General features: G+C 54.1%; 2 protein-coding genes across 5 annotated transcripts; both read right to left on the reverse strand.

The window, feature by feature from the left end:
- Positions 1–1,685: 1,685 nt before the first annotated feature.
- Positions 1,686–12,058, reverse strand: Bsnd (barttin CLCNK type accessory subunit beta). 3 transcript variants are annotated; one of them, XM_074080018.1, is made up of 4 exons: positions 10,168–12,058; positions 6,049–6,140; positions 4,676–4,930; positions 1,686–3,758 (listed from the first exon to the last, which is right to left on the reverse strand). In XM_074080018.1, exons 1-4 carry the CDS (start codon positions 10,342–10,344, stop codon positions 3,449–3,451), a joined length of 834 nt encoding a protein of 277 aa, XP_073936119.1. In that variant the 5' UTR covers positions 10,345–12,058; the 3' UTR covers positions 1,686–3,448. The 3 variants fall into 3 exon arrangements, with proteins under 3 accessions (XP_073936119.1, XP_073936118.1, XP_020024057.2); XM_074080017.1 differs by having other exon boundaries at positions 1,686–3,761; XM_020168468.2 differs by having other exon boundaries at positions 1,686–3,863; positions 10,168–12,055.
- Positions 12,059–15,243: 3,185 nt separating this feature from the next.
- Tmem61 (transmembrane protein 61) lies at positions 15,244–24,171 on the reverse strand. 2 transcript variants are annotated; one of them, XM_020168470.2, is made up of 3 exons: positions 22,699–23,006; positions 21,518–21,858; positions 15,244–16,859 (listed from the first exon to the last, which is right to left on the reverse strand). In XM_020168470.2, exons 2-3 carry the CDS (start codon positions 21,856–21,858, stop codon positions 16,580–16,582), a joined length of 621 nt encoding a protein of 206 aa, XP_020024059.2. In that variant the 5' UTR covers positions 22,699–23,006; the 3' UTR covers positions 15,244–16,579. The 2 variants fall into 2 exon arrangements, with proteins under 2 accessions (XP_020024059.2, XP_020024058.2); XM_020168469.2 differs by lacking the exon at positions 22,699–23,006 and adding an exon at positions 23,857–24,171 and having other exon boundaries at positions 15,246–16,859.
- Between the last annotated feature and the right edge of the window lie 1,196 nt (positions 24,172–25,367).

A 25,367-nucleotide genomic window follows, 5' to 3' on the forward strand; every position in this document is an offset into this window, starting at 1 on the left:
TTTGCATGCATCATCTCCTGACCAAGTCCACTCACCTGCCCCCTTTTGTATAAGCAGAATAGAGTTGATGTGCAACACTGTGTAGAAGAGGAAATGGGGACCCAGAGAGGGAAGGAAGTCTGACACTACCACTCTTAGAGTACCTATGATGTGCCAGGGAGTTGTCCCCATTGGCCCTTCTTTGTGACACCCCGAGGGGGACAGTAACTTGTCCAAGTTCACACAGCAAGGACCTGGCAGAGCTGAACGTGATCTCAAGTCTCTTGTACTTCACAGTCTGAGATTTAGAACAAACTTTTACCATGCGGGGTCAATAGATCTGTCCCCTGGGCTGTTGTGAGGACCAAGAAGGGTAATGAACATAAGGGGTTCTGGCATAGTGCCCAAGGACTGAGAGTAGAAGTAAAATCTTGTCCCCTTTCTTCCAATCATTAGAGAAAAGGCACAGAAGCCAGGGAGAGACTGGACAAGGTCATGGCCAGCAGTGCAGTGACCAAGCTCCATTCCCCAGCTCAGCTGTCATCCCTGACCTACCCCTTACCACAAGGACTTTTTTTCCCTGGGCCACCTGGGGAGTGGTACCATTCACCTGGGCTGCACCTCTGGGTAGAGGCTGAGGGTCCTGCCCTGGGCCTGGGTCTGAGCTGATGGAAACAGAATGCAGCAGGACTGTAGCCCTGGCTCACAAACCTAGAGCCTGGGGCTGGACACCGGGATCCCAAGGTTTGCCTCCTACATGGTCCTCCAGCCCCTTCCAGCACCTCGCCCACCATGAGCTCCTTGCTCTTCTCCCAGCCAATCCATCTGAGGCATCCCAGAGGCACTGGTGTTCCCAGGACACTGGATGGTGGCAAGGCCCAAGGGAGAAAGCACAATGGTGGGGCATGGTGGCCTGCCTGTGAGCAAGTCAGAGAGCTTGGGATGGCCAGAGCAGAAAGAAGCAGAGCCACCTGCCCACTGCTCTCCAGGTCCTTCCTTTCCAATGAAGTCCATGGCATCGTCCCCTCCCACCCACACTTGCTGGTCACCAGCAGGCTCCAGAAAAAGCATAAGCAGGAAAGGCCAAGACAGGGACCAACAAAAGCAGCCCATGCTCGGGGCAAGTCAACACCACTAGGCAGTCATGGCTGAGCACAGGCAAAAGGGACAGTGCCAAAGGCAGGAAAAGGACCACTCTCTTCCCCAGCTGGAAGGTGACTGATGCTTCTTTGTCATCACATCTTGAGTTTCCCTCTAGGCTCTTGCTTCAGAACTGATGAGGAGGCCCCATTGTAGGACTCCCCTTGCTTTCTGTCTGGAGCAGAGCCCTGCTTCCTTCCCCACTCCCTGGGCTTTGCAAGCAGCAAAGTGCACTCACAACTAAGTGGTGACATGGGCAGAAGCAGGGACCATGCCAGATCCCCCTTGTGCCCAGGAGGGTGGGGGAGCCCACCCTGCAGACTCTCCTGGGACAGGGTTGGTGTCCGTCTGCCAGCAGGAGTGGCAGCCAGAGAGAGGCTCTTGTTCATGTCTGAGGACCTACAGTTGTGGTTCTGGGCATGACACCCACTCCACGTAGCTGACCACACTGTTACACCACAGTGGCTGCTGCTGTCCCCAGTGCCAGCCAGGTGTGATGCCTCATGTAGCCTGCCCCAAGGGGGACTAGAAGGTTTCACAGAAAAGAATTTGCAGGTGAATAAAGGTGACTGTTTCACTGTGGAAAACATTTTTATTTTAGCCCTTAGAGCTGGTGCTCTCTCTGATGTGGGCCACAAGTGTCCCTGCCTTGGCCAGCAGAGCATAGGAGAATGCTTCACCTCACCTCACCCATGACTCAGGCATGAGCAGGGACACCTGCTCTGGGTCACATCAGCAGAGAGAATGTGCCTTGTGGCACTTTCACTGCAGAGGTAGAAACAGCCTGAAGACAGGAAGTGTGCCTTTCAGGGGCTGTGGCGCTTCTGGCCCAGCACAAGGGTGACATTTCTCTCTGTGGGCCTGGATGCCCAACCTCTGCCCAGAGGTGCAGCCCAGGTGAAGGGTTTCACTCCCAGGTGGCCCAGGGTCAAATTCTGAGCATTTGGAGGTGGTGTAGGGAAGCAGTGCTGCCTTTCTCCCTGCAGCTGCCTGTACCAGGCTGGGTGCGCTGGGCTCTTCCAAGGTCAACAGGAGGCAGGGGTGATTCTGAAAAGCTGCATACAGCAAGGCCTGCAGGGCTGCCCAGCCTCTTTTCTGCTGCTCTTGATGGCCTCAGGCAGTTGTGTGGTTGCCATTCTGCTGCCCCTTTTACTTCTCTGCTCCTACCTCACTTCTGCCCTGTGCTCTGTCTCTACCTTACAAAAAAAACAAGTGAGTCCTTCGAGGTCAATGGCTGGAAGGGGAATTCACATCTCTTTCCTCCTGAAGGCCCCAGCTGAGCACCTGGCTCACAATACATGCTCAGTAAATGCCCCCTGAGTCAAATGGAATTAAGCCAGGCAGCTTAATCTCACCCAGTCCTGAGCCAATGCCGAGCATTCCACAGGACAGTGGTGATATTCTACTGGGCCTTTGTGCCTGTCTACAAGTGTCAAGAAATGTGAATGCCAGAGAGTCACAAGGCAGGTGGGGGAAGGTGGCATTGTCTGCCAAAGGTTCCTGGGTCTGGTGTTCTCTGCACATCCTCCACGGCCACCAACTCTGAGCCACTGCAGATTGAGGTGAGTAATGTCAAGATGGCACCCCAGAGCAGGAGGCAGGTTTCAGGCCAGAGAGAACATGAAGAAGCAAGGACTCCCTTCTTCCAGGAAGCAGAGACATCAGAAGGCCTGCAGGGGTTAGAAGGATGACCTTGAACTTGCCAAGCAGAGGAGGGAGCCAAGGGCATCTTGCTAGCGGAGGACAGCTCAGGCAGGGCATGGGCAGCAGGATGGAAGTAAGGGGCAGAATGAGTGGGGCTGTGCAGTGGCAAAATTGGAGTCAGCAGAGGTCAGTCGCTGAAGGTATTGGCTCCTTGAAGATGAGCCTGGGAGTCCCAGAAGGGACTAGAAAGACCCCCAGTCCCAGGAGAAGACCTAGTCAGCTCTGAGTAGAGCAGATCATACCACCCACCAGGGGACTCAAACTCAGTAGGAAGGGGACCCTAAAAGTCCTTCACAAAGGATTGGGGCCCCAGGTAGCACCATGGAGGGACCCTGTCAAAGGCCAGCTTCTGGGGGAGTAGAAAGGGCTTTTGAGGGCTCAGTTGCTGCAAATCTTCTCAGCAAATCACATTTCACTTTCATTTAGTTTGCCAGAGAAAATGACTGGAAGAGCGATGGTCTGTGGAGCGTAATCATCCCCTCCCGATGGATTCCTTCACAGTTCTCAAGATGCTCAGCCTTTTCACCTCATTTGACTCTCCAGCCAATCCGCTTTGCAGATAGGGAAACTGAGGTTATGCGGGGTTAGCAGTGCACCTGGCTAGAAACTGGGGAGCAGTTCCATTTCAGCCCTGGACATCAGGCTCAAAGCCCAGTTCCTTGTCTGGGAGGGAATCCCCAGCACTGTCCGGAAGCCCATAGTACAAGTCTTCCTCTTCCTCCTCTGGCTCCTCTGCGCCTGCCTCTGAAGCCTCCTTCTCCTTCCTTGTTCTTGGGGATTGCTGCCAGCTTTTGGGCAGGGCTGCCTCCTTCACCTGCCTCTCCAGGGGCGCATCCTCTGATGTGGGTGTGTCATCGATGAGGGCAAAATCATGGAAGCGGTCCAGTGAGTCCCTGCAGGTCCGGGGCTCCTGTGGTGGGTGTTGAAGCTCCTCCCTGCTGGGTAGAGATGAGTTGGGGCTGCTGCCTTCACTGGAGCCCAAGTCCAGGTCATCTTGGAAGGAGGCCAAGGGTGCAGATCCCTGGGGACAGACTGGGGGGCTACAGGGGGAAAGCCAAGGAGGGCAAGGGCAGCCCTGAGTCTGGGTGCCTGGGTCCCAATCCTAGTCACTAGTTGCAAGTCCTAGGGGAGGTAAGGTAGGGAAATAAGAGCGTCCACCGCAGTGGTTGTTTCTGAGATTTGCAGCAGATAATGCATGCAAATGCATAATCCTGGCACATAGTAGGTGCTCAGGAAACAGGGTTGTTATGCTACTGTACAAACCAGGTTACTCATCCATGTCTCCAGTCCTACTGGGCTTTCCCTCACAGCCCCTGTCACCCTGGGGGTCCCTCTGTTCTCTCCTTGCCTCCCCATTGGCCTAGGGTTTCAGTCAAGGCCTGGCAGGAGTTGGTGCCCAGTAATAATGATGAAATGGGTTAAATAAATGGATGGGTCAGGAGCTCAGTTCACAAACAAATGGAGACTGACTCCTCCAAGGTCAACGGGCAAGTCAGCCACAGTGAACTCAGGTCTTCTGGCTCCTGACCCCCTGTCACTCATAACAAGCATTCAGAGAAAACAAGAACCTACTGTGTGCCGAGCATGTAAACACATTGTCCTAATCCTCACAACAACCCTGTGTAGTAGGGATGATTACTCCTATTGGGGAAACTGAAGCTGAGAAGAGTAAGAATTTGCCCAGGTGCTGGATTGCAGCCAGGCCCATATGTGCCCCCAGCTGCTGCTGCTGCCTCTGAGTGTCCTGCACCTTGTGTTGTTCTCCCTCACTTCCCAATGTCCCCACCACCCTCTGTGTCCCACAGCCCTTCCCTCTTTTGCCCTGGAACTGGGAAGTGCTCTGCGTACTCACTTGCTTTGAGTTTCAGTTATTTCTCCCTCATTCTCATCCAAGCCCCTGTGGACAACCACGGCAGCCTCTATCCAGGCCTGAGTGTCACGAGGGTCACCTTCTCTTCCATCGCTGGCTCCAGGCTTCAGCTTAGGAGTCAGTAGGGGGCGGGGGTCCTCGCTATAACCCATGACCTTCATCTGGATGTGATTGAAGTCAGGCAGGCTCTGGTCATAGGTGGCTTCCTCCCACAGTCTGATATAGGGAGGCTGGAAGCTGAGGCCCCAGTGGGCAGAGGGAGAAAGAACAGGCAGATGGCAACGATTTACAGCAAGTCTCGGTGTCCTCCCCTGGCCCTGTTTGCCCTGGGCAGTCTCAGGAGATGTTACTATACCCATTTCATGAATGAGAAGGCTGAGGCCAACGAGGTAAGTAAATTAAGTGGTAGAGCCTGGGCCTGACCCCAAGTCTGATGTTCGGTCCTGTGTTACTTTCATTTGATGTCCCCAAAGGTAACCAAAGGGTGTAATGCCAAAATGGAGACAAGTTACCATGGAGGCTCACTAGGTCCCAGACTTTTCTCTAAACCACACCTCCAGGCAAACGTGACTATTCCCATTTACAGATGAGACACTTGGGTAGTGGGGCCCTCAACTGGCCTGAGCTTCTGGACTGCTAGGCTCTCCTAACTCCCTGACTCCAGGAGGCACTGTGGGAACTGAAGCATAGAGACTGAAACTGGCTTGTACCCATGGTGATAGACTCTGGCTGGTGGTGCTGAATTCCAGTGTCCTGAACTCTCTCACTGTGCTCCAGTCCTCTGGGAAGGTCCCCAACTGAGTGATGACAAGAAAGAGGCCAGAATCCAGGATAGCCTGAGCCCTGGCTCTGCAACTGGCCCTGAGCCACCCAGATATGTTCACTCTGTGTGCCAGGTGCAAAATGTGCCAGCACCACCAACTCTCCCAAGCAAAGAAGAACATCTCTGAGCTCTGCAGACCTGGGGCCTGCAGCCCAGCCTTGGGAGCTCAGGGCCACAGCTGGGAGGAGAGGAGGGGGTCATCTGAGACCAGCTGAGTGCTCTTGGCTGTGCCCTGGAGCCAGGGGTTAACACCTTCAGCAGGGGAGACAGGCTGTGGCCAGGTCAGTCCAAAGTTCAGGCTCCACCTTAATCACTGACTCCCCAAGAGGTCTGCACTTCTCAAAGCCCCAGTTCCTACATCTGTAAAATGGGAACAATAATACTTAACTCACAGAACTGAGAGTTGAGAACAACCCATGATTTCTAATAGTGCCTTCTCAGAAAGTGGGGAGGCAGGGCTGGAGCCTGCCCCTCCTGCCCGCTTCCCCCACTGGGGTTGGGGAAAGGGCTGATTGCCCACCCCTGCACCTACCTCTTCACATCAGCCAGCCTATTGTCCAGCAGGCCCAGGGCCTTTGGGGACAGCATGCCTTGGAAGTCAGAGTCAGCAGGTACAAAGGTGATCTGCAAGGAAAAATGGAGATGACCTCTGCAGCTGCCCAGGGCTGGGGCTGACTATCTCCACACACCTGGCCGCTACTCCCTGGGAGCTTCTGCAAACCTTTCTGCCATCCTGGGAGAAAAGCCAGACCTGGTAGGGCTTCCATGTGACAAGGGAGGAGCTACTCGGGCAAGGTGCCAGTGAGTGGATGGCTCCAGTCCTCACCTGCTTTTCCTTATTCACCCATCATTCATTGAGCAGTTCTGTGTCAAACACTCTTCCAGACACTAGGAGCAGTAGTGAGTGAAAATACCACCTGCTCTGGAGCACAAGTGTCATCATTACTCAGGGGTCTTATCCAGTGCCCAGCACATAGCCTGGCACTTAGTAGCTACTTCATTCCTATCTGGTGAATGAGTAGAAAACTGGTCATTGCCATGTGTTTTGTGGCTCAGAGGCTGCAGTGGGAAGGGAGAAGTGGATAGGCTGCAGTTGCGCCCACCAGCCCCTGTCCCTGAAATTTCAAGATCAAGTGGTCTTTGCAAGTTCAGCTCACGGGGGCAGGCACTAGGAGGCTGGTCATGAAGGAGGCAGTGGAGTGGGGCCCTTTCTCTGAGGCCTGGGAGTCTGAGTGAGGCTCTTTGCTCTGTGAGGTTATTGCTGTGCACCTGGGACAGTCACCCTCCTCCCAGAGCCTTTCTGCACCCTTCTGGATAACGGGCTAACCTCCAAGAGATACTCATCACTCAGAACAGTAATATTACGCATAGCAGCAACTCAAGGTGGAAGCAACTCAAGTTGCATCACAGATGATGGCTAAACAAAAAGTGATGAACACATACAGTGGCTTACTAACGGTGGCCTGTAGCTGGCTGGCTCTGTCCTTAGAAGCCATCTCTTCTCCCTCATTACCTCATTGCTCAGCCACTATCCTCATCACCATCACCACCATCACCATCACCATCACCACCACCACCATCACCACCGTCACCACCACCACCGTCACCACCACCACCATCACCACCACCACCACCATCACCATCACCACCACCACCATCACCACCACCATCACCACCATCACTGCCATCACCATCACCACCATCACTGCCATCACCTCCACCATCACCATCACCACCACCATCACCACCACCATCGCCATCACCACCATTACTGCCAGTGCCACCATCCTCATCTAGCATCACCATCACCATCACCATGCGCTATGGCATGCTCAGCAGGAGAGTACCCAGTAAGATGTGGATACAAGCTGAACCCTGAGCAGTCCCCACAGGGAGGAAGCAGAGAGTGGGAAGCTTGGTCCTGGGCTTCAGAAGAGTAAGCTGGAGTGAGTAGTGAGGTCTTTGGGGCAGACACTCTGCTCCTCCTGCCATTCCTTTCCCTTCTGGCTCCCCTGGTCCAGCTCAGCTCTCAAGTTCAGCATCCCCACCCACTAGATTTGCCCTGGTTCCATTCCTCATCCTTGCTCAGGCTTGAGTTCCAGGCTTCCACCAGGTCTGATGGGGGGTGCTTTAGAAATTCAATAAAACAACCCCACTGAAGAATTCGAGCTGGCCCAGCCACCTCAGCGATGCTACATGTAGTGGACTGGAAATGTCTTCTCAGTTCCTATACCTTGTGTTCAAATTCTGCTTCATCCAGCCAACCATTGTCTCACCTGCAGACACTTCCCACTGGACTGACCCAGACTGTTCTTCTGGATGTCAGCATGAAAACGTTCTCTACACTACAAAGCTGGCCATGCTTTTTTCTTGTCCCCTTGAATAAAGGGTAAGGCCTGACTTCTTTGTGTGGAATCCCAGATTCTGAGCCACCTCATTCCTCTCCACTTGTACCTTTCTCCTCCCACCTGCCAGCAACCACACTGAACCACTGGCCTCATTCTCTCTCCATCTGTCTTTGCTCACGCTGTTCTTCTGCCTAGAATGTCTTTCCCATCTTCTCTACCTGGTGAACTTCTACTTAACCTACAAAGTCCAGCTCACCTTCTCTATGAAGGCTATTTTTTCCCCATAGGCAGAAAACTGACACTCCCACCAGACCCCAGCTCCTCAAAGACAGGGAGAACTTAATTCAGGCTGGTATTGTCTACCTCCACTCTCATGTCCTAACCAGCAGTTCTGTCCTTTTATATTTATATTTCATTCAATCCAGAAAAGTCCCATTCACAGAAGCTTTCCATGGGTGAGGCAGCAAGAGCAAGAGGCGGAGCCCCTAGGGAGGACGGGCATGAGTGCCAAGGGCCTGGGTGGTTCAGGCTGGCCTCACCCCTAGTGTGTGTCCCTTGGTTTACAACACCATTTATCATTCTTCTATTGAGGTCAACCTGCACTGGCTCTAACAGCCTGAGTCCCTAGACCCCCCAGACTCCCCAGTACTCCCAGCACAGCCCCAAGAGCAGGCCTACACACTGCCCCATGCCAGGTGTGACACCAGGTCCACTACCACACACCCCACTGGTTCCTTGTACTTGGCCTTGGAGGTACAGGGTTGGGGCGGGGGGGACTCTCTCCAAGGTCATGGACATGGCAGAGGGGGCAGGAATTTGAATCTGGGCCTGTGAAACATTAGGAGGTGTGGGTTTCCTCCCACCATTGCCTCCACTCGTGAGCCTATCAACAGTTACTCATTAATACCTAGCAGTGTCCCCTCCTCCTGTCCCATAGGAAGGAGCTGCCCCCCCGCACCCAGCCTCATTCCTGGGAGAAAGCTTATGATGGTGGTGGTGATATGGTGCCACTGGCCCCAAAGCCGTCTCCTCCTGGTGACCTCTGCTCAGGACATTGCACAGGCAGAGGCAAGTTGACTGTAAACTGCTTGGTAAATGGCTACAAACCAGCACAGACTGCTCCAGCTCCGGATACACCGAGCCCAGGGCAGGGCATGAGGGGGCAGGGCTGGTGAGAGCCAGGGCCAGGCCTCAAGCCTCCTCCCCCTCCTCTGAGCTTCTAGCAGGGCCACCAAGTAGAAGAGGAGGGGGCTGCTTGGGCTTGGGGCCCTATATCAAGCTCAACAGAGTCCTCAGATGAACCCCCTTTCAGCCCCATCTTCTTGACTCACACACTGTACCATTGAGGGAAACAGGCTCGGAGAGGGAAAAAGGGTTGAGCAAAGTCTCTCAGGCAGTTAGAGACAGAATTCAGGTTAGATCCATGTTTCTCTCATCTCCCTGAGTCTGCCTCTGACCAGCTGTGTGACCTTGGAAGAATCATCTAACCTCTCTGGGCATTGAAGGTTTACAACTCCTGGCATGTACACTGCAGAGGTTTGTTGGAAGGACTGAGAATAGGAACAGCAGCAGCCCTTTTCGTAACACTACAGATACGAACATCTCCCATCTCTTCTCTGGTCATAATAATCCATGAGGTTACACAGAACAGAGAGTTAGGGCCCATTTTGCAGATGAAAACATAAGCTCAGAAGGACAAACGTCACACAGAGTTTGGAACAGAGCCAGAACTAGAACACAGAACTTCCAAACCAGGGTGCTTCCTATTACTAAGACACTCGTAGGCTAGGAAGAGATTAAGACTCTTAGAGATCACGCATGCCTTCAAAGTTAGCTCTCAGCAGGTCTGGGACATGGCACAAGGCACCCGAGGTGGAAGGCTGCCCTTTAAGCCACCCACATCTGAGCTCCAATCCAAACCTGTTACTTAGCTATGGGACATCACCTCTCAGAACCTCAGGAGTCTCCACTATGAAACCCAAGTGGAGAAAACATCAAAAAGTTCAGGGTGAGGGCAGGCTGAGCAGCACCACGAATGCAAGCATGGCCCACAGGTGGAGAGCTCCTGTTAACTTCAAATCAAGCCCTGGGTTTCGCCCCTGTGATGTCTGGCTCAGGGCTCCTGATCCAGGGGGCATCTGCCCAGCCCTTATGGTAAGAGATGGAGGGGTGGGTGAATAGATGCTCCAAAGAGCAGAGAGAAGACAGGGAGTCTAAGGGAGATGATTGGAGAGTGAGCATTGGCACAGCCACCTGCCCTCCTGGCCCCAGCCATTCTGAATCCACACAGTGCCCCAACCTACCTTGGGGTAGCACTGACACATGCTCCAGATGACGCCCCCGATCACCATGACACTGCCCATGGCGTAGAAGGTGCCGTAGACATGGGGCCGATCATGGCTCATGAGGAACGTGCCGAGGGACAGTAGGAAAAGGCCCAGCACAATGAACCCAATGCGGAAGGTCTTCTCGTCAGCCATGGCTGCCTGGCCTGTGCACCCCTGGCAGAGGGAGGGGGTTCCAGCAACCCTGAGAGAACACCTGAACAGGCTCACCCAGGGAGGGACAAAGCTCTGGGGTGTTGCAAATTGAGCTGAAAGTCAGAGGGCAGGTTCCCTTCAGGTCAGGTTCCAGTCCCTGGGCCCACCAGCTCAGCAGGGCTGGAGGTGGCACGCTTCAGTGGACCCGTGCACCCAGTCATCCACCTTCACTCCTCGCCTGTTCACCTTCCCTCTGGGCCCGGTGGCCTGGAGTGTGTGTGAATCTCAGTGCAGAGACACAGGGAGGGACAGGGGGAGGTCACAGAGGCTGGGCCCCAGCCAAGGCTTTGACATCACCTCATTTGCCTAGTGTGGGGCTGAGCTGGTGGACAGACGGCTCTACACCTACCAGCCCCAGGAAGCAGGTACAATTCTGCAGCCAAATGGGGTTAAAGGCTGCTGGAAGGTTCCTAGAGCCCACAGGCTGGCATTTTATAATCCTGAAGAAGTTGAGCCTTTTCAAGGACACGTGCCCATCTGGGGTTCAGAAGAAATAGCTCTTATCTAATGAACAGCAACTGTCCTGGACCTGTTGTAGCTATCAGTTCACTCAAAGGACACCACAGGAAGCAGGTACCACATTCCTACTTTACAGATGAGAACATGGAGGCACAGACAAGAAACTGGCCCAACCAAGGTCACAGATAGACACAGCAGAGCAGCTGGGACTGGAGCCCAAAGGCACTGTGCCCAGCCAAGATGAGACTCTGATAGAACAAGATAAAGCTCGATACCACCAAGGCATATCCAACTGCTGGACTTGGATTCTGGCTCTTCTGCTGTGGGGCAGCCTGGTCTTGCTCAAGCTAGCAACCTGTGCCTCAGTTTCCTCTTCTGTGTGATGGGGACAATAATAGTCCCTCCTAGGGCTGGAGCTGTCTCCAGGCCAGGCCTCTTCTGTCACCGTCTTATTCCATGAACCATCCAAGCCTGCTTACAATGAGCTACCCCACCCAAAGAGGCTGGTGTGGATTAATGTCTCCCCAAGGTTGTGAGTGACTGCAGCAACTTCCTTCTTTTCCTTGCAGCCTTTCCTGGGGATGCCTTCGCCCTAGGAATGACATCCTCACCATGAGTTCTCAGTCCTGGGACAGCTGATAGAAGTCTGCTTCTCTCCCAGGGTGGTCCCCAGGGAGCCATCTGACTCTCTGACAGCATGGGTGCTGGAGTACTTATGGGGCTGAGCCACGAATGTAGCAGCAAGGGCTTTCATCTGGTTTCTTGACTTGCAGGCCTGGAGGTGGGGTCGGTTTCCTGTTTGCCGCTCCCTGCCTGCCTGCAGCAGGTCATGAATGTTCACTTGCTCCACATCTGTACTCATACCATACACTCCGTCTGGCATTCCCACCCACAGCCCTGCTCCCAACAACTTTCTCCTTCCCATGGCTGCTGGCTCCAGACTGTTCAGGCTGCACTTTACAGTTTGTAGAGGAGGTCACTGGAACAGAGCTCGAGAGCCTGGGGAGGGTGTGTGGGGGGGGGGAGGAGGAGGAAGGGGAGAGAGAGATTGCTGAGGGGTTGTGGTCACCTCCAGGCCTGACTCCCAGGGTGAACGGGTTCCCCAGGTCTTGTGCAGGCAGGCTCTTCCAGGGAACCTTGAATAGTCTCAGAGTCACCTAGCTGGTGCCCCTCTAGAAAAAGAGACCCAGGTCCCGCGGGGCTCAGCCTACCTAGTGCTGGAGCCTGAACAGGCGACCGGAATGGATCGCCGCCTCTTGCGCCCCCTGGTGGCGTCGTGGCGCGCTGTGCACCGCGCTGTCACATCCTGTGGCCTCTGTCCCCAGGAGCACGCGGAGGCGTCGCTGCACCCATTTTTCAGATGAGAAAACCGAGGAGTGGAAGGATTGATCAAGATCCTCCCAAACCGAGTCGGCGGCTGAGCGGAGGCCGTCCCAGTGTAGACGGATTGGGCCGTAAACCTCCCGGAAGGCCTGTGGTCCCCCGAGCGAGCGCTCTCCTCCTCCCCGACGATCCCTTTCTTCCCCACCGCTCGCCCTTCTTGGCCCCTTTTTTTCGAGTCGCTTTCTCCTAAAACAACGAGTGACCATGAGTAAGAAACGTGGATAAGCAGGTGCCTAGTCTAACCTCCGTCGAGTCGTGATGAGAATTAATTGGGAAAAGCGCGCCCGGTGCGTCGGCGCTGCTCGGTTCCGGGCGGTTCTGGCTCCGGGCGAGTCTGGCCCTTGCTCTGACTTTGACCTTCCTTCTCGGCACCGCCGGGGAGGGCGGGAGGAGCGGTCGAGGACTCACTCGTCTGCCAGCAGAGGGCGCGCTAGCCTCTGTGTTCTTTCTGTCTGAAGGAATTCTGGTCCTAGGAGTGGAACCAGCCACAGGATGCCCAGAGGCAGGGAAGGGAAAGAACATGTCTACCTGACAAATGCAGAAGCTGGGACCCATGAGGGCAAGGTGAGTACCCAGGGTGGCAGAACCTGTAAATACCAGGGCTAGGATTCAAACCAGGTCCACGACCAATCTCTGGTTGGGCCCCCACGGTGTGCTGGACTCTGAGATGGCTGGCTTCAGGGACCCATGGCACCTAGTTCTGCCTTCTGCTGCACGGCATGGTACTCAGATGTCCCTGAGGTCGGCATGTGCGAGAAGCAAAGAGAGGGAAAGGCAGGGACAGATTCACAGGAAGGACCTCGGAGAATGCTTGCTTGGAGTTCTTCTGGCAGGGCAAGAAGGCCATTCTGGCGAGGGGACTGTCATGTGTAAAGACAAAGGGGCAAGTGCACATTGACAGGTGGCTGGAGACTAGACTCCCAGTGCTGTGCACAGGCTGATCTGCAGTGCACACGCCTCAGCTCCGCTTCCTGTGTGCTACCAAGCCACCAGTGGGATATCCAGGCCACCACCCTGCCTCTCTCACCCTGGGTCCTGTTGTCTCTACCTTCAAGGTACAAGAATCCAGTCTCTCCTCATTGGGTCTGAGCCCCCATCATCTCTGTTCCCCTACCTGGTCTCTGCTTCTATCCCTAAAGTCTCATTCTAACCCAAATACTAGGTCAACTCACGTCACTCCTCTGCTCAGAACCCTGCAATGGCTGTCTTCTCAAAGGAAAAGCCAAAGGCTTTAAGGTGCTCTACAAAGCCCTAGGCCATTTGCCTATGCTGCCTGCTCATCATCCCTCTGAGCTTATTACTTGCTCTGCCACAACCTCCTTGGCTTCCACACTGTTCCTGAAATGCACAGGCACCCCAGGACCTTTGCACCTGTTGTTCCTTCTGCCATATCTACATGGGTCCCTCCTCACTGCTTTCAAGTCTTTGACCAAATGTTACATACAGTTGTACTCTGAAATCGCAAAAGCCCCTTTTTTTTCCTCCTTTCTTAATTATTTTTCTCCATAGCACTTACTGCCATCTGTCATATTGTACATTTATTAGTTCATCTTGTCTCTTGTCTGTCTCTCCAGTTAGATCCCAAGCTCTCTCATGACTTTGTTTTGTTCACTGCTGTGTCCCCTGGGACTAGAACAGGGAAGGCTCTGGATGGTATTTGTGGGTGGAGGGGTGGGGCGGAAGGACCAGGGCAGAGGGAGGCCAAGGGAGGTATATGAGCAGGAAACCTTCTGGGATCATGAGAAGATATTGACAGAAGGTATCTGACAGTTTTCAGAAGCCAGTGGGAGCCTTTACAGAGGCTGAGGGAGAGACAGGATCGCACTTAATTTTTCCATTAGAGAAAGAAAGAACCACGAGTGACGATTATCAGTGGGGTGTGGGGTGGGCGGGGGAGGTTCTGCCTGATGAACCTTTTAAAATGAGAGTCCAGAGGAAGGGACACCAGATGACCCAGAGGTAACAGAAGCCTGGAGGGGTCCAGGGAAGGCATGGCAGAGACCTGAGCCTCAAGGGGCTGTGATCCCCAGTGGCTGGCACAGATGGGGTCTGATGGTGGTCAAATCCACTGCACAGCTGGGCTCGGATGTGTGACTAAGACCAGACCAAGAAGCATACAGGCTGCAGAGGGCTGGCTCAGTCCTCAGCTAGTTTCTCCATGGGGCACCTGCCAGTGGGCACTGGGATCCAAGTTCACAGTGAGGTCACGGCAGCTAGAAGTCACAGTCGGGAGAATGACTGTGACTTTGGCTCAGGCTTCCAGGTGCTAGTGACCTTGAGCATGTCAGCGTTCCTCCTGAGGACTTTTGAGTACTAGCACACAGATGAGCTGCTGGGAAGAGGCAGGAAGTCTCTGGGTGGCCAGCCCTCCCACCCTTCCCTTCAGCTGCTGCCAGGAAGAGGGGACCCTGGTCACACATTCAACTCATCAACTCACCTCCCCTGGTGACATTACTCATTGTGGGGATAGGAGGGCCCACCAATAAGCCCTTAGGAATTGCAGAGCATATGCCATATTTGTGTCCAGTCCAAGGTCAAGGTAGCAGCAAGGCATCTGCAGACTCCTGCAGCGCCCTGAGGCAGATCTGGGCAGGGAGAAGGCCAAGCCATGATGAAAGGAGAGGAGGGGAGGGGGTGCAGGAGAGGATCAGGGCTTGGTGCAGGGGCACCCCCCCAAAAACCCCAAGAGTTGGTGAGGAGGCAGCCCTGGGCAAGAGCTTCTAGAATAGCAAGTGTAAAGGGCTGGACAGGGAAGGGGGAGAAGGAGGTTAGAGGTGCAGACCAGACCTGTTCCCAGACCAGTGGAAGGACTTCATCATTCAATTTGAACTGGAACCAGGTTCTGACTTGAACTAACCTGGGGTTGATCGGACTCACCCTAACCTAAGAAGACTGCAGAGAGGGGGACAGACAGAGTGGACAGACAGTGCCAACAGCTACTGCAATGATCCAAGCCATTGCGGGTGGGAGGCAGACCTGACAGAAAACATGGATTCTGACTTTATTCTCTGACCATTTACCTCTCTGAGGCCATTTTCCCACCTGTGAACTAAGGATGCCACCACCTGTAAGGAGTGGCTTTGAGGGTGTAAGACAGCAACAGAGACTCTAACCCAGCACACAGTAGACCCTTATCCAGCTGAGTAAGCCCCAGACCTTTAATCCTCTGCTTGCTGTGGGACTCTGGGAAAGTCACTTAACTTCCTGCTCTCCTCACTGGAATTGAGACAGATCGAGAAAGCCCTGATTTCCCAGCCGTGATCTCTAAGGAGAAGTTGACTTTGCCTTACTTATGTCATCTGCTTCCACCCTTGCAGCCTCCACAGGCACAGGATGCCCAGCTCTGACCACTCCTGGGGTGGCAATAGTGAGCACTTCAGACTACAAAAACTTCCTTGGAGCAGCCCAGGGACCCTACCCCATGTGCTGTCTCCCTGTTCTCAGGCATATGCCCCAATACAGCTTCATTTATGTGGATGCTATTTCCTGTCTCTACGATTCGTATCTCAAATTGAGCCAAACCACCCAAGGCGGGGCTACTGACAGTACGCACGGGGTTGACTGATAACAGAGTGGGGTGGGGTGGAGACATAGGGCTGCAGAATGTAGCTGGGTAGAAAGCAGATATTTCTACCACATCTGGACAGCAGGGGTGGTAGTGAGCTCCTGTCACAGGAGGTGTGGCACAGGGCCCATGGCCCTGTGCACTGGGTGGAGGAGGGCTGCCTCTGTAACACAATCTGGGAATCACTGCATGGTTAACAAGCCCTGGTACAGTGTTGTGGACCCTGAATTTATTGCATGCTGCTTAGCATGGAGCCTGGGGGCAGTGAGGGGTGGGGATGACATAAGCTCTCAGCGTCCACTGCTGTCATCCATTTAACTTCCTTCTCAGGTGCCAATTTAGTCCCAATCCCATTTTACAGCTGGGAAAACTGAGGTTGAGAGAGGGGAAATCATTGTCCAAGGTGACCAAGATGGTATCTGGTGGCACCCATGCACAAGCAGTCTTCGTTCACAGGCCACATACTCAGTGTATGACCTTGGGCCAGTTCTGCCTCTGCCTCTGGCCCCCACATCCTCTGCACAAAATCTCCCAGCCACCAGCTAGCACAAGCTGCCTGCTGTGGGAGCATCTTAGGTCTTCTGTCCCAGTTGGGTCCCTGAGTCACTGTGAGGCAGAAGAATCACTGGAACCAACCAGCAATTTGTGAGCTATAATGCAATGGGATGTATTTAAAGCCAGCAAAGGTGCGGAGTGTCTGCTGGGCACCAGGCACTGTAGGAGAGTCTGCAAAGGGCCCTGTGTTTCTCTCGACAGTTTCAGGACCTGCTAGGAGCCTACAATGCCCCCTGCAGTTTGAGCCAGGTCTGAACAGGAGCACACAGCACCTGGAGCAGGTGGTGTCATTCCAGAAACTGCATCAGGAACAAGGACAATGCTTCTGTAGCTGGGTGGAGGTGAGGGGGATGGTGTCCCCAGCAGGGCCTGTCCTGGGGCTCCACACCACAGGTCTTCCTCTGGGGGACATGCAGGTGGTGCTGAGGACCCCTCAGCCAGTGGGCAGTACATGGCCTCCTCATAAGTGGGGATGGCAACCACTTTCTGGGTCCTATAACAAAAGAAAGGTTGGTCACAGGGCGAGGACAAAAACCTACCACATGCCAGGGAGATGGTGAGGACAGCTAGGCCAGGAAGCAATGTGGCTAGGCCTAAACCTTTGCAGCTCCCTAGTTCCCACCCCCCCATCAGCTGACACATGACAGCCCTCCCAGCTTCAGCTCTCCCACCTCTCCCTCCAGGCTGCCCCCATTCCCTCTGCAGGGAAAAGTCCCTCACCCTCCCTTTCCTGCTGCTACTCCTCACTGTGCTTTGAGACTCCCCTTGGACATTTTTTACCTGTCTCTCCCCAAGCAAAGTTCCTACACCCTGCTCTGGACCCTTCTCTGACACTTGCTGGTTATTCCCTAGGGTGGGGACTGTGAGTGTCTAGAGGCTGGGGACAGGTGCTTGGGGGTGTTTGTTGAAAGACTGAGTGGGTGATGGTCTGAAGTCAGAGTTTCGATGCTCAGGACAGAATGGGAGACCTCAATTCACTTCCTGTCTGGATGCTTGAGCCCTTGACGTAGTGTCTGCCTTGTGACTGCTGCTGCTTAGATGCCTCCAGGGATGGAGGGCTCACTACCCACCAAGCCAACCACTTCTATCCCTGTACAGCTTAGCTTTCCTGTGACCTTTCACCCGCTCCTCATCCCCAGCCAACTGAGCCACCCTACAGGGACTCAAGGCAAAGACCAGGTCCTCTGAGGCAACACTGAGCAGGCTCTACAGGCCAGGCCCCCTATATCCCAGCCACAGCAAGGCCCTCGGTGAGCCCTGTGGGTTGTCTCCAGGGAGTCAGTGCCCCTCCCCATCCCAGGGCCTATAGAGCGAGAGTGTCACTGTCCTAGGTCTGGACTGCCACAGCTTTGAAGCAACACTACCAGATACAGGCTGTCTGAGTGATGATGAAGGTCACTTCCTACACTAAGCTGCACCAGGGTTGGTTATGAGGCTGGTTCAGCTCCCGGCTCTGTCACATTCTTGGTGGAGATTGAGGGTCAGTAACTCCATTAATTAGAGCCTCCATTTCTCTATCTGTGAAATGGGGACAGTAATGGTATCTACCTCAGAGGACAGATGGTGTGAAAATTAAATGAGGCAATGAAAGGCACTCAGTGTGTGCTCCATAAACAGGGGCCATTAGCACCTCCGAGGTCTCGTGTGATGAGGACAGGGATGGCACCTGAATAGCAGGCTCCATACAGGTTCAGAGAGGCCCAGTCACTGGTCTGGGGTCTTCTTGGAGCTGGCTAGGGACTTAATTGCCTCCACATAGTAGTCTTGCCATCCAGATCCAGGAGGGGCCAGTACAGGAGGCCAGCCTGGGGGACAGCAGAGGTGGGGGATGGGAGAAAGCACCAAGGACCTCTCCTGGGAACACTCAATGCCTGCTGGGAATTTGGCTCTTCTCTGGCAATGTGTTTTCTCCATCCAAGCCACTGTAACCCTCAAAGCAGCCTACCTTGAGCAGGCTCATGCCCCAATCACAGGCCAGGGTGACAGAAGTTGTTGGGAACCATGGACTTGACCCCAGACTATGTAGCCTCAGGATGCAGAATGCCAGCCAGGAACCTGCAACGAGGAAGGCCATAACGCCCTCACGCTCCTCTGAGCTTCCAGCATGCTTTGCAGGAAAATAGGACAAAGAACAGTGCTCCTGGGGTCAGGCGAGCTGGGCTCTGTGCTGTGTGACCTGCGTCCTGCCCACCTCTTCCCTGAGCCTATTTATCCTCATTTGTAAAATGGGATAACAATTGCCATTTCATAGATACAGGGAAGGGAAAATGCCTTGACAACACTCAGAAAAACGTGGGTAACAGGGCATCAGAGGCCCGGCATCTCCTGCCCTGCTTACTTCCCAGCCATGCTTCCACCCTCCCCAGATTATTTGAACCCTGGATATATAAGACAGGCTTTGGGTATGCCTGGGGCCACCATAGCAGGTGGCAGCTATCAGGGCAAACACAGGTGCCATATGAGCTCAGCCCACAGCAGGAAGTTTGCTTAAAGGGCAGGTGTGGAGCGGCCATTGCACCCTTCTTGTCACTTTAGTGGCCAGTTGGGCCTGCCAACCCTAAGTCTCCAAAGTCATGGACCAGAATGCCATGAACACAAGGCACACAGGCCCTTGCAGGGTGGCTATGTCACACACTTCTGTTCCAGGACATTCTAGCCAGGGCATTCTGCAGTGATGATGGACAGCTGTGCCACAGTGGTCTCACACAAGGGAAGTCCCCCTCCCCCAACGCGGCCTGGCCACAGTGGGAGACCTGGGGCTTGGTGCTGGCCCTACTGCCCTGCAGCAGAGTGCAACAGACACAGTGAGAAGTGCAAAAGGACTGGGATGAGACTCTATTTGCCCAACTCACTGTGTTTCATACTCATGACCACGCTAGGGACAGCAGCCCTGCCCATGTCACAGATGGGGATCCTGCCTTAGCTAAGCAGTGAAACCCCCATTTGCCTGATTGCAAAGTTCGGGCCAACCCCACACCTCTCCCCAAGCCACTCAATCCCTCCACACCTCAGTTTCCCTTTTGTAAAATGAACCTAATCCTTACACTCACCCTATACGTAGCTGAGGCTTAAACCAGTTAGTGGGCCTGAGTGTACACTGTAAACTTTACAGCACAGTGACAGCAGGGAAGCTAATGTGTACACAAGCTGTACAGTGTGTCCACCCCCTCTCCCCATCTGTCATCTCTGAGCCTAACAGTCACCAGTGGAGAAAGTCCTATTACCTCCTGCTGACAGATCAGACATGGCTCAGAAAACCTAGTAACATTCATAGACACACCTGAATGGGCCCAGGCCTTTTCTGCCCTGCTCACTGAAGGCAGAGGCCCCTGCAAGCCTCAAGTTCAGCTACTTGACATTTGAGATGTGAGCTTCCTGAGGCCGGGGGTTTTGTCTGTCCTGTCCCCTGCTCCATCATCAGTACTGCAAGTAGAACCCAGCACACAGTAGGTGCTCAATCAATATTAGTTAAATGCCTGAAAGAAGGAGTAGGTGAATAAATGGGAAGCCTGACAGAAAGGGACCTGCCCAATCCAACAGCAGAGGAGGTCTATATGTCTCTGACCTGAAATTATCAGCAGCCAGGCAACCCCCACAGAATGAGGCACCTGGGAATAGGACTGGCAGAGTAGCCTCCCACAGAGACCAGCAGTTGGGCCTGGACCCTGCTGCATCAACATAGCTGTGTGTACAGACAACAATCATGCCAGGCTGGGCAGGGAGGAGGAGGCTCCCAAGCACAGCATCTGAGCCCTGGCCTGGCTCCTGAAATCACTAAATGCTACATGACGAGGTGGGTCACTCAGCCTCCTCAAGACCCAGGTTCCTCATGTGAGAAGTGCTGGATGGTCCCCAAGGCCCTCCTCTCCCCTCTAACAGTCCCTTCCAGCCAATGTCTGACTACAGGACTAAGTGGTCCTGTTGAATGCGGTAACTGGCCTTCAGCATCACATGCCAGCAGTAGAAATACCCTCACTGTCTTCATCTTGGAAGGCACTGCTTTCTGATAAAGGGAAGAAGGGCCTGAGGCCCCAAGCTGGCTCCTAGGAGACTGGGTCAGCCCCACTGCACCCCAATCCAGTGCTTACAGGGCAGTGAGGAGAAGCAGGGCAAGCTTTGCAGCCAGCTATGTGCCTTCCACCTTCCTCTTCCACAAAGGGCTACAGTGATCCTTACCTTCGCCATGACAGAAGTACAGACCGATAGGTGATGCATGAAAAGGCCCCTGGGATGTAACATACAAGTACTTTGTTGAGTAAGTAAGTACCCGAAAAAGACACTCACAAAGCATGAGTCCAAAAGGCTAGGGGGGCAACTGATGATGGAGAAACAGGTGAGAACCACGTGCATGAAATGTTTTGTCTCCATCCCACCCCACCTCACTCCACCCCATGACTTTGTGTATGCTCTTCTGCCTACCTAAACTGTCCCTCTCTACCAAGTCCTTCGAGGAAAAGTTACCATCACCTGTGCACCTACTGGGTGCCAAGCACTGGGCTAAGCTCCACACACTCACCATCTCACTTCATTGTCCCAGGTGTCCTCTGTGGCAGGGAGCTGGCAAAAATGCCAACTCTGGGCCAGGCTGCCTGGGGTCAAGTCTCAGTTCTGACACAATGTCTCAGTGTCTCAGTTTCCCCCTCTACAAATGGAAGTACATCACTGAGCTGCCATAAGGAGTAAGGGAGATGTGAACACAGGTGTTTTCTATTATTGTTGTTGCCATTGCTCCTGTTTAATTCCAGAGGAGAAGCTGAGGCTTAAGGCAGGAGCTTCTTGAAGTCACTCAACAAGTTAGTGTTAGAAGCAGGGCAGGATCCCAGTGGGTCTACTTCTTCCTGTGCCTTGACTCTTAACTCTTCTGCTACTCTGTTGAGCTCAGCTGCACCTGCTTCCTGGAAGTCTCCTGGATTTCTCCATGTTTCTGAGGACTATGCCTGCTCTTCTCACCCAGCTCTAACTACTCTGGTTTGCCATCTGCCTCTGATCACAGGGTTTTAGATTCCCTCAGGTCTGTAACAATCAGCCTTCATGTCCCCAGGACACAGGTCAAGGCCTGATACAGAGAAGGAACCTTATGAAAGTGTGCTGTGCAAATGCTGGGGAGGGTGACTGGTCTATCACCTGAGGCCCCCACCCCACCCCACTAACCTGCAGCTCTCCTTCTCTGAGGACTCCACAGTGAGGTGGTATAGGTCTCTGGAGAGGTAGTAGGGGTCCCACCGGGCCGGCCCCTGTGTGCTGGTCTTCATGGACCACAGCAGGCCAAAGAGCAGCAGCAGGCCGCCGGCACCACAGCAGAAAAAGCTGACAGACCTGAGCACAGGGCGGGGAGCCTCAGGTGCAGGGTGGTCCATGGGTGGGGCCAGCTGGCCACCTGCATCCCCTTCGCTCCACCAAGCGAAGCAGAGAGTCCCAATCACTAGGGTCACCGTGCCACTGACCGTCATGCCATAGCGGAGAGTGGAGGCCACTTGGCCCCTGCCGCACATCTGGACACAGAGAGAGATAAGGAAAAGGGTCAGGTAATGTGTATCAGAGACCCAGGTTTTAGTCCTCCTCTGCCTGAGGTCACTGTGTAACCTTGGAAAAGTTGTCTGATCCTCTATACCTCAGTTTCCTCACCTGTGAATGGGAGAGAATGCCCCTGATTTTGCAGGGCTACCTCAATGGTCACAGATGATGTGTATCAGGTTTCTGGGACACAGTTGGAGCTTAATAAATGTGGCCATATCCACTCTGGCCTCTGTCAGGTCTCATTGGCCTCATGGCCTGGTAGGTATAAAGGCTCCCCACTGTGACAACCTCACAGACAGCCTGGAGGGATAAGAGTGTACATCTGTACCTCTGCTGGGTCCCTAGGTCTGTCAGGACTAGGGCTTGCTGACTTGTGCTCTGCCTCAATGTACCTGGTCCAACTGCAGGAGGTCCAGCTGTCATCTCCATCTGCCACATAAGATACCAAGGCCCTTGCAGGCTTCGATCAAGCAGTAGTGTCTGCTTTGCAAGTGTGAAGCTCTGAGTTCAAACCCCAGTCCCACCAATAAATAATAAATAAATAAATAACATGGAGCCAGACTTTGTACAAAAGGATGGTCATATGACCTTGTTTATAATGGTCATCATTTGTAAAGAGCCTGAATGTCCAACTATAAAAGAAGACGCTGCACGGGGTAAAAAAAAAAAATGTAGGAAGGAAACCCAGCCGAAGATCCCACAGACAAGAAGAGGCTGGAACTCAGGTCCAGAATGTTCCCAAAGCCAACCTCTAGGGTGATCCTCTGCCCAGTAACTTCCCATCATCTCCCTGCCAGCCTCAGCTCACCCCTTACCTGAGAAGCCTTCTCTGATGGTGCCGTAAAGCCCACGGACCCTGGGTCTTCATGGATGGTGAAGCCCACCCATTGTATGGTGATTGTTTTCTTTATCTTGATAAGTCAGGGCTCTGGCTGATTGCCCCAAGTTCCCCTGACCCATTTCAGAGAGGTGACCTCTGGCAGTTTGCTCACACTGGAGCACCTCCAGACCCTGTGGCCCTGATGTGGGAGGAAAGAAGGGCTCCCTGCCCTGGAGGGTGTAGCCCCAGTTCTGGGGAGGTGGGGGAGGGCAGGCAGAAAGCTCCTTCAGCCCCAGAGAAGTGTTGTGTCTGTTCCGCCCCCCCACCCACCCAGTCCTCCACATAAGCTGGCAAGGGCTCATTAGCCATCTCCCCACCTTCCTCTGGCCCCTCCCCTGCCCTTGCCCAACTCCAGCTGCCTGGGGTTCTCTACTAGATCTGCTGCTCCCTCTGGGGTGGGGGTGGCCCTCTGTTTCTATCAGGGCTCTCATTTCACCCCTGCTCAAGATCCAGCCCAGATACCACCCAGGACCCAGTCTGCCACTGCCAAACACCATGGACTTCACATCCCTCCTCTCAGGGAAAGCAGGTTATGGAGGTGAAAGGGCAAGCTGTGAGGTATAGTGACACAACTGGGCAGAGGATGGAACTGCTTCAACACGGCCAAGTTATCTAGCTTATCCTTGCCTCAGTACCCTCCTCTGTAAAATGGGCAGGATAACACCACGACCCGGTGAGAATTTAAAGATATGGGCACACTCACTCCTCTGATAGTAGGGTTCTTTCCACAGCTGCACCCCATCTCCCTCTTGCCATCAGCTGGTAGAAAGCCCTGCTCCTGTCAGGGGAGCCAGGGAGAGAGCCCACCTCAGCAGGGAGCCAGGAGGCAAATGCTGTGCCCAGGCTCCTGCCCTAGACCACCAATGAGGGCACATAAGGTGCCAGTTTCTGTAAAGAAATAACCATCTGAGTAAGAAGTGGCCCAGCACACCCTCACTAACTGCGGGGAAACTGAGGCCCTAGAAGACAGGTGGATACCGGGGTGTCCACCCTCAGGAGGTCAGGGTTAAAGGGAGGAATCAGGCTGGTCGGTCTCAGGAGTAGCCGAAATGCTCCCAAAAGAAGCAAAGAAGAGAAGGGCGATTGCACCCACCTCGCGCGGCTGTGGCGCGGCCAGCAGTCAGGCGCGGTCCAGGCGCGGTGAACACGGTGGACGTGATGGCACTGGTGGCTGCGGGACAAGAGGTCCGCGGGGCTGCGTTAGGGGAAGCCCTGTCCGCTGCCACCCTCCGCGGTGGCCCTGCTTCTGGCTCCAGGTACTGCGCGGTGCCCAGAGGGCCCCGCCCGACCTTAAAGCGACAGCGCGATCGGGCTGGCGGGGACTTGGGTTTCTAGACCCTGGCGCTGAGCAGCGAAGTTGCTGCTGACCTGACCCATCCTGCAACCGTAGGGGAACTGGCCGCCCTTGGGGCCGTCTCGCCCCAGGGACTACTGGGGCTCACTTTCGAGACTCACTTTCGAGAGCCATCGTGCTCTGCCGATAGGGCTTTAAGAGTCCTGAGCCTGGGCCACCTTACTCCCGCTTTACAGAAAAGGAAACTGAGGTCCAGGGAGGGAAAGCCACTTATCCAGATATTTCCTGCATCCTGCGTTGACATTCTCAGCCTTTTCTGCTCACAAGGGTCAGTTAGAGAGCAAGACCTCCTAGATTGCCGGCCCCCCACCCACACAGATATACACAAACACACAAGCTCCCTTTCCCAGGTCACTTTCTGCTGGGATGGGCCCGGGCAGGAGCTGAGGAATAACTTCTCCCACTGCCCTCCTGCCGTGGTCCAGGGAAAGGGTCCAGCTAAGGTAGTTTTTGTGGACTGGTGATTTTGGGAGCCTGGAAGAGGAGTTAGTCTCTCTCCTCTCTCTCTCTCTCTCTCTCTCTCTCTCTGTGTGTGTGTGTGTGTGTGTGTGTGTGTACACTCTGGAACAACCCTAAACCCCTAAGTCCCCTTGTAAGAGTGGCAGCAACAGGCAGCAGCAGGTACCAAGCTGGACAAAGTCACAGGCTGGTCATATCTTGACAGATTCGTGTGGGTCCAGGACCACTGGGTTTGTTTTTGCATTTTCCTAATGCTGACACATACTGGAGGACTGGGGCCAGATTGCCCTTAGCCATGCCCGGGATCCTCAACAAACTGACGTGACAATCTTCCTTCCCAGGGACACTGAAGATGGGACCAGCTTGTGCAATAGGATCTGAGGCTCAGAGAAGAGAGGCTAGCATGTTAGGGTCACAGAGCAGGTCAGTGGCAGGGACCTCCTTGTCTCTGAGGAAAGATTCCACCAGAGAGTATTTGAGTTCTTTGAGCATGATTCCTCTGGCTGGCGAGGTCCTTTAACATGTTATATATTTCATCATCTCTTTGTGGGGGAGTCTAGATAAATGTCCCTATTTTATAGCAGGAAACAGGTTCAGAGAGGGGCAAATGCTTGCATCAGACTGAGAAGCTCACAAGTGGCTTAGCTGAGACAGGGATTTTCTACCTTGCTGGATTCCATTGGGACAGTTTGCCCAGGGACCAAAGGCCACCAACAGCCCCCTTTGTGCCCTTGTGGGCACAGGGAAGCTGTAAGGGGAAGGCAGGAGGCCATGAAGCTTTCAGGTCCACT

Source organism: Castor canadensis, chromosome 7 (assembly GCF_047511655.1).
Source record: "Castor canadensis chromosome 7, mCasCan1.hap1v2, whole genome shotgun sequence".
NCBI classification, from domain to species: Eukaryota; Metazoa; Chordata; class Mammalia; order Rodentia; family Castoridae; genus Castor; species Castor canadensis.

What these genes read in the sequence shown, in the direction of transcription:
- Bsnd (XM_020168468.2), bottom strand. Translation starts at nt 10,344, where the DNA reads ATGGCTGACGAGAAGACCTTCCGCATTGGGTTCATTGTGCTGGGCCTT. An exon ending in AGGCTGGCTGATGTGAAGAG is followed by an intron (nt 4,931 to 6,048) that starts GTAGGTGCAGGG and finishes CTGGGGCCTCAG; the next exon opens with CTTCCAGCCTCCCTATATCA. An exon ending in ATAACTGAAACTCAAAGCAA is followed by an intron (nt 3,864 to 4,675) that starts GTGAGTACGCAG and finishes TTCCCCCTGTAG; the next exon opens with CCCCCCAGTCTGTCCCCAGG.
- Tmem61 (XM_020168470.2), bottom strand. Translation starts at nt 21,858, where the DNA reads ATGTGCGGCAGGGGCCAAGTGGCCTCCACTCTCCGCTATGGCATGACG. An exon ending in TCAGAGAAGGAGAGCTGCAG is followed by an intron (nt 16,860 to 21,517) that starts GTTAGTGGGGTG and finishes CTTTTGTTATAG; the next exon opens with GACCCAGAAAGTGGTTGCCA.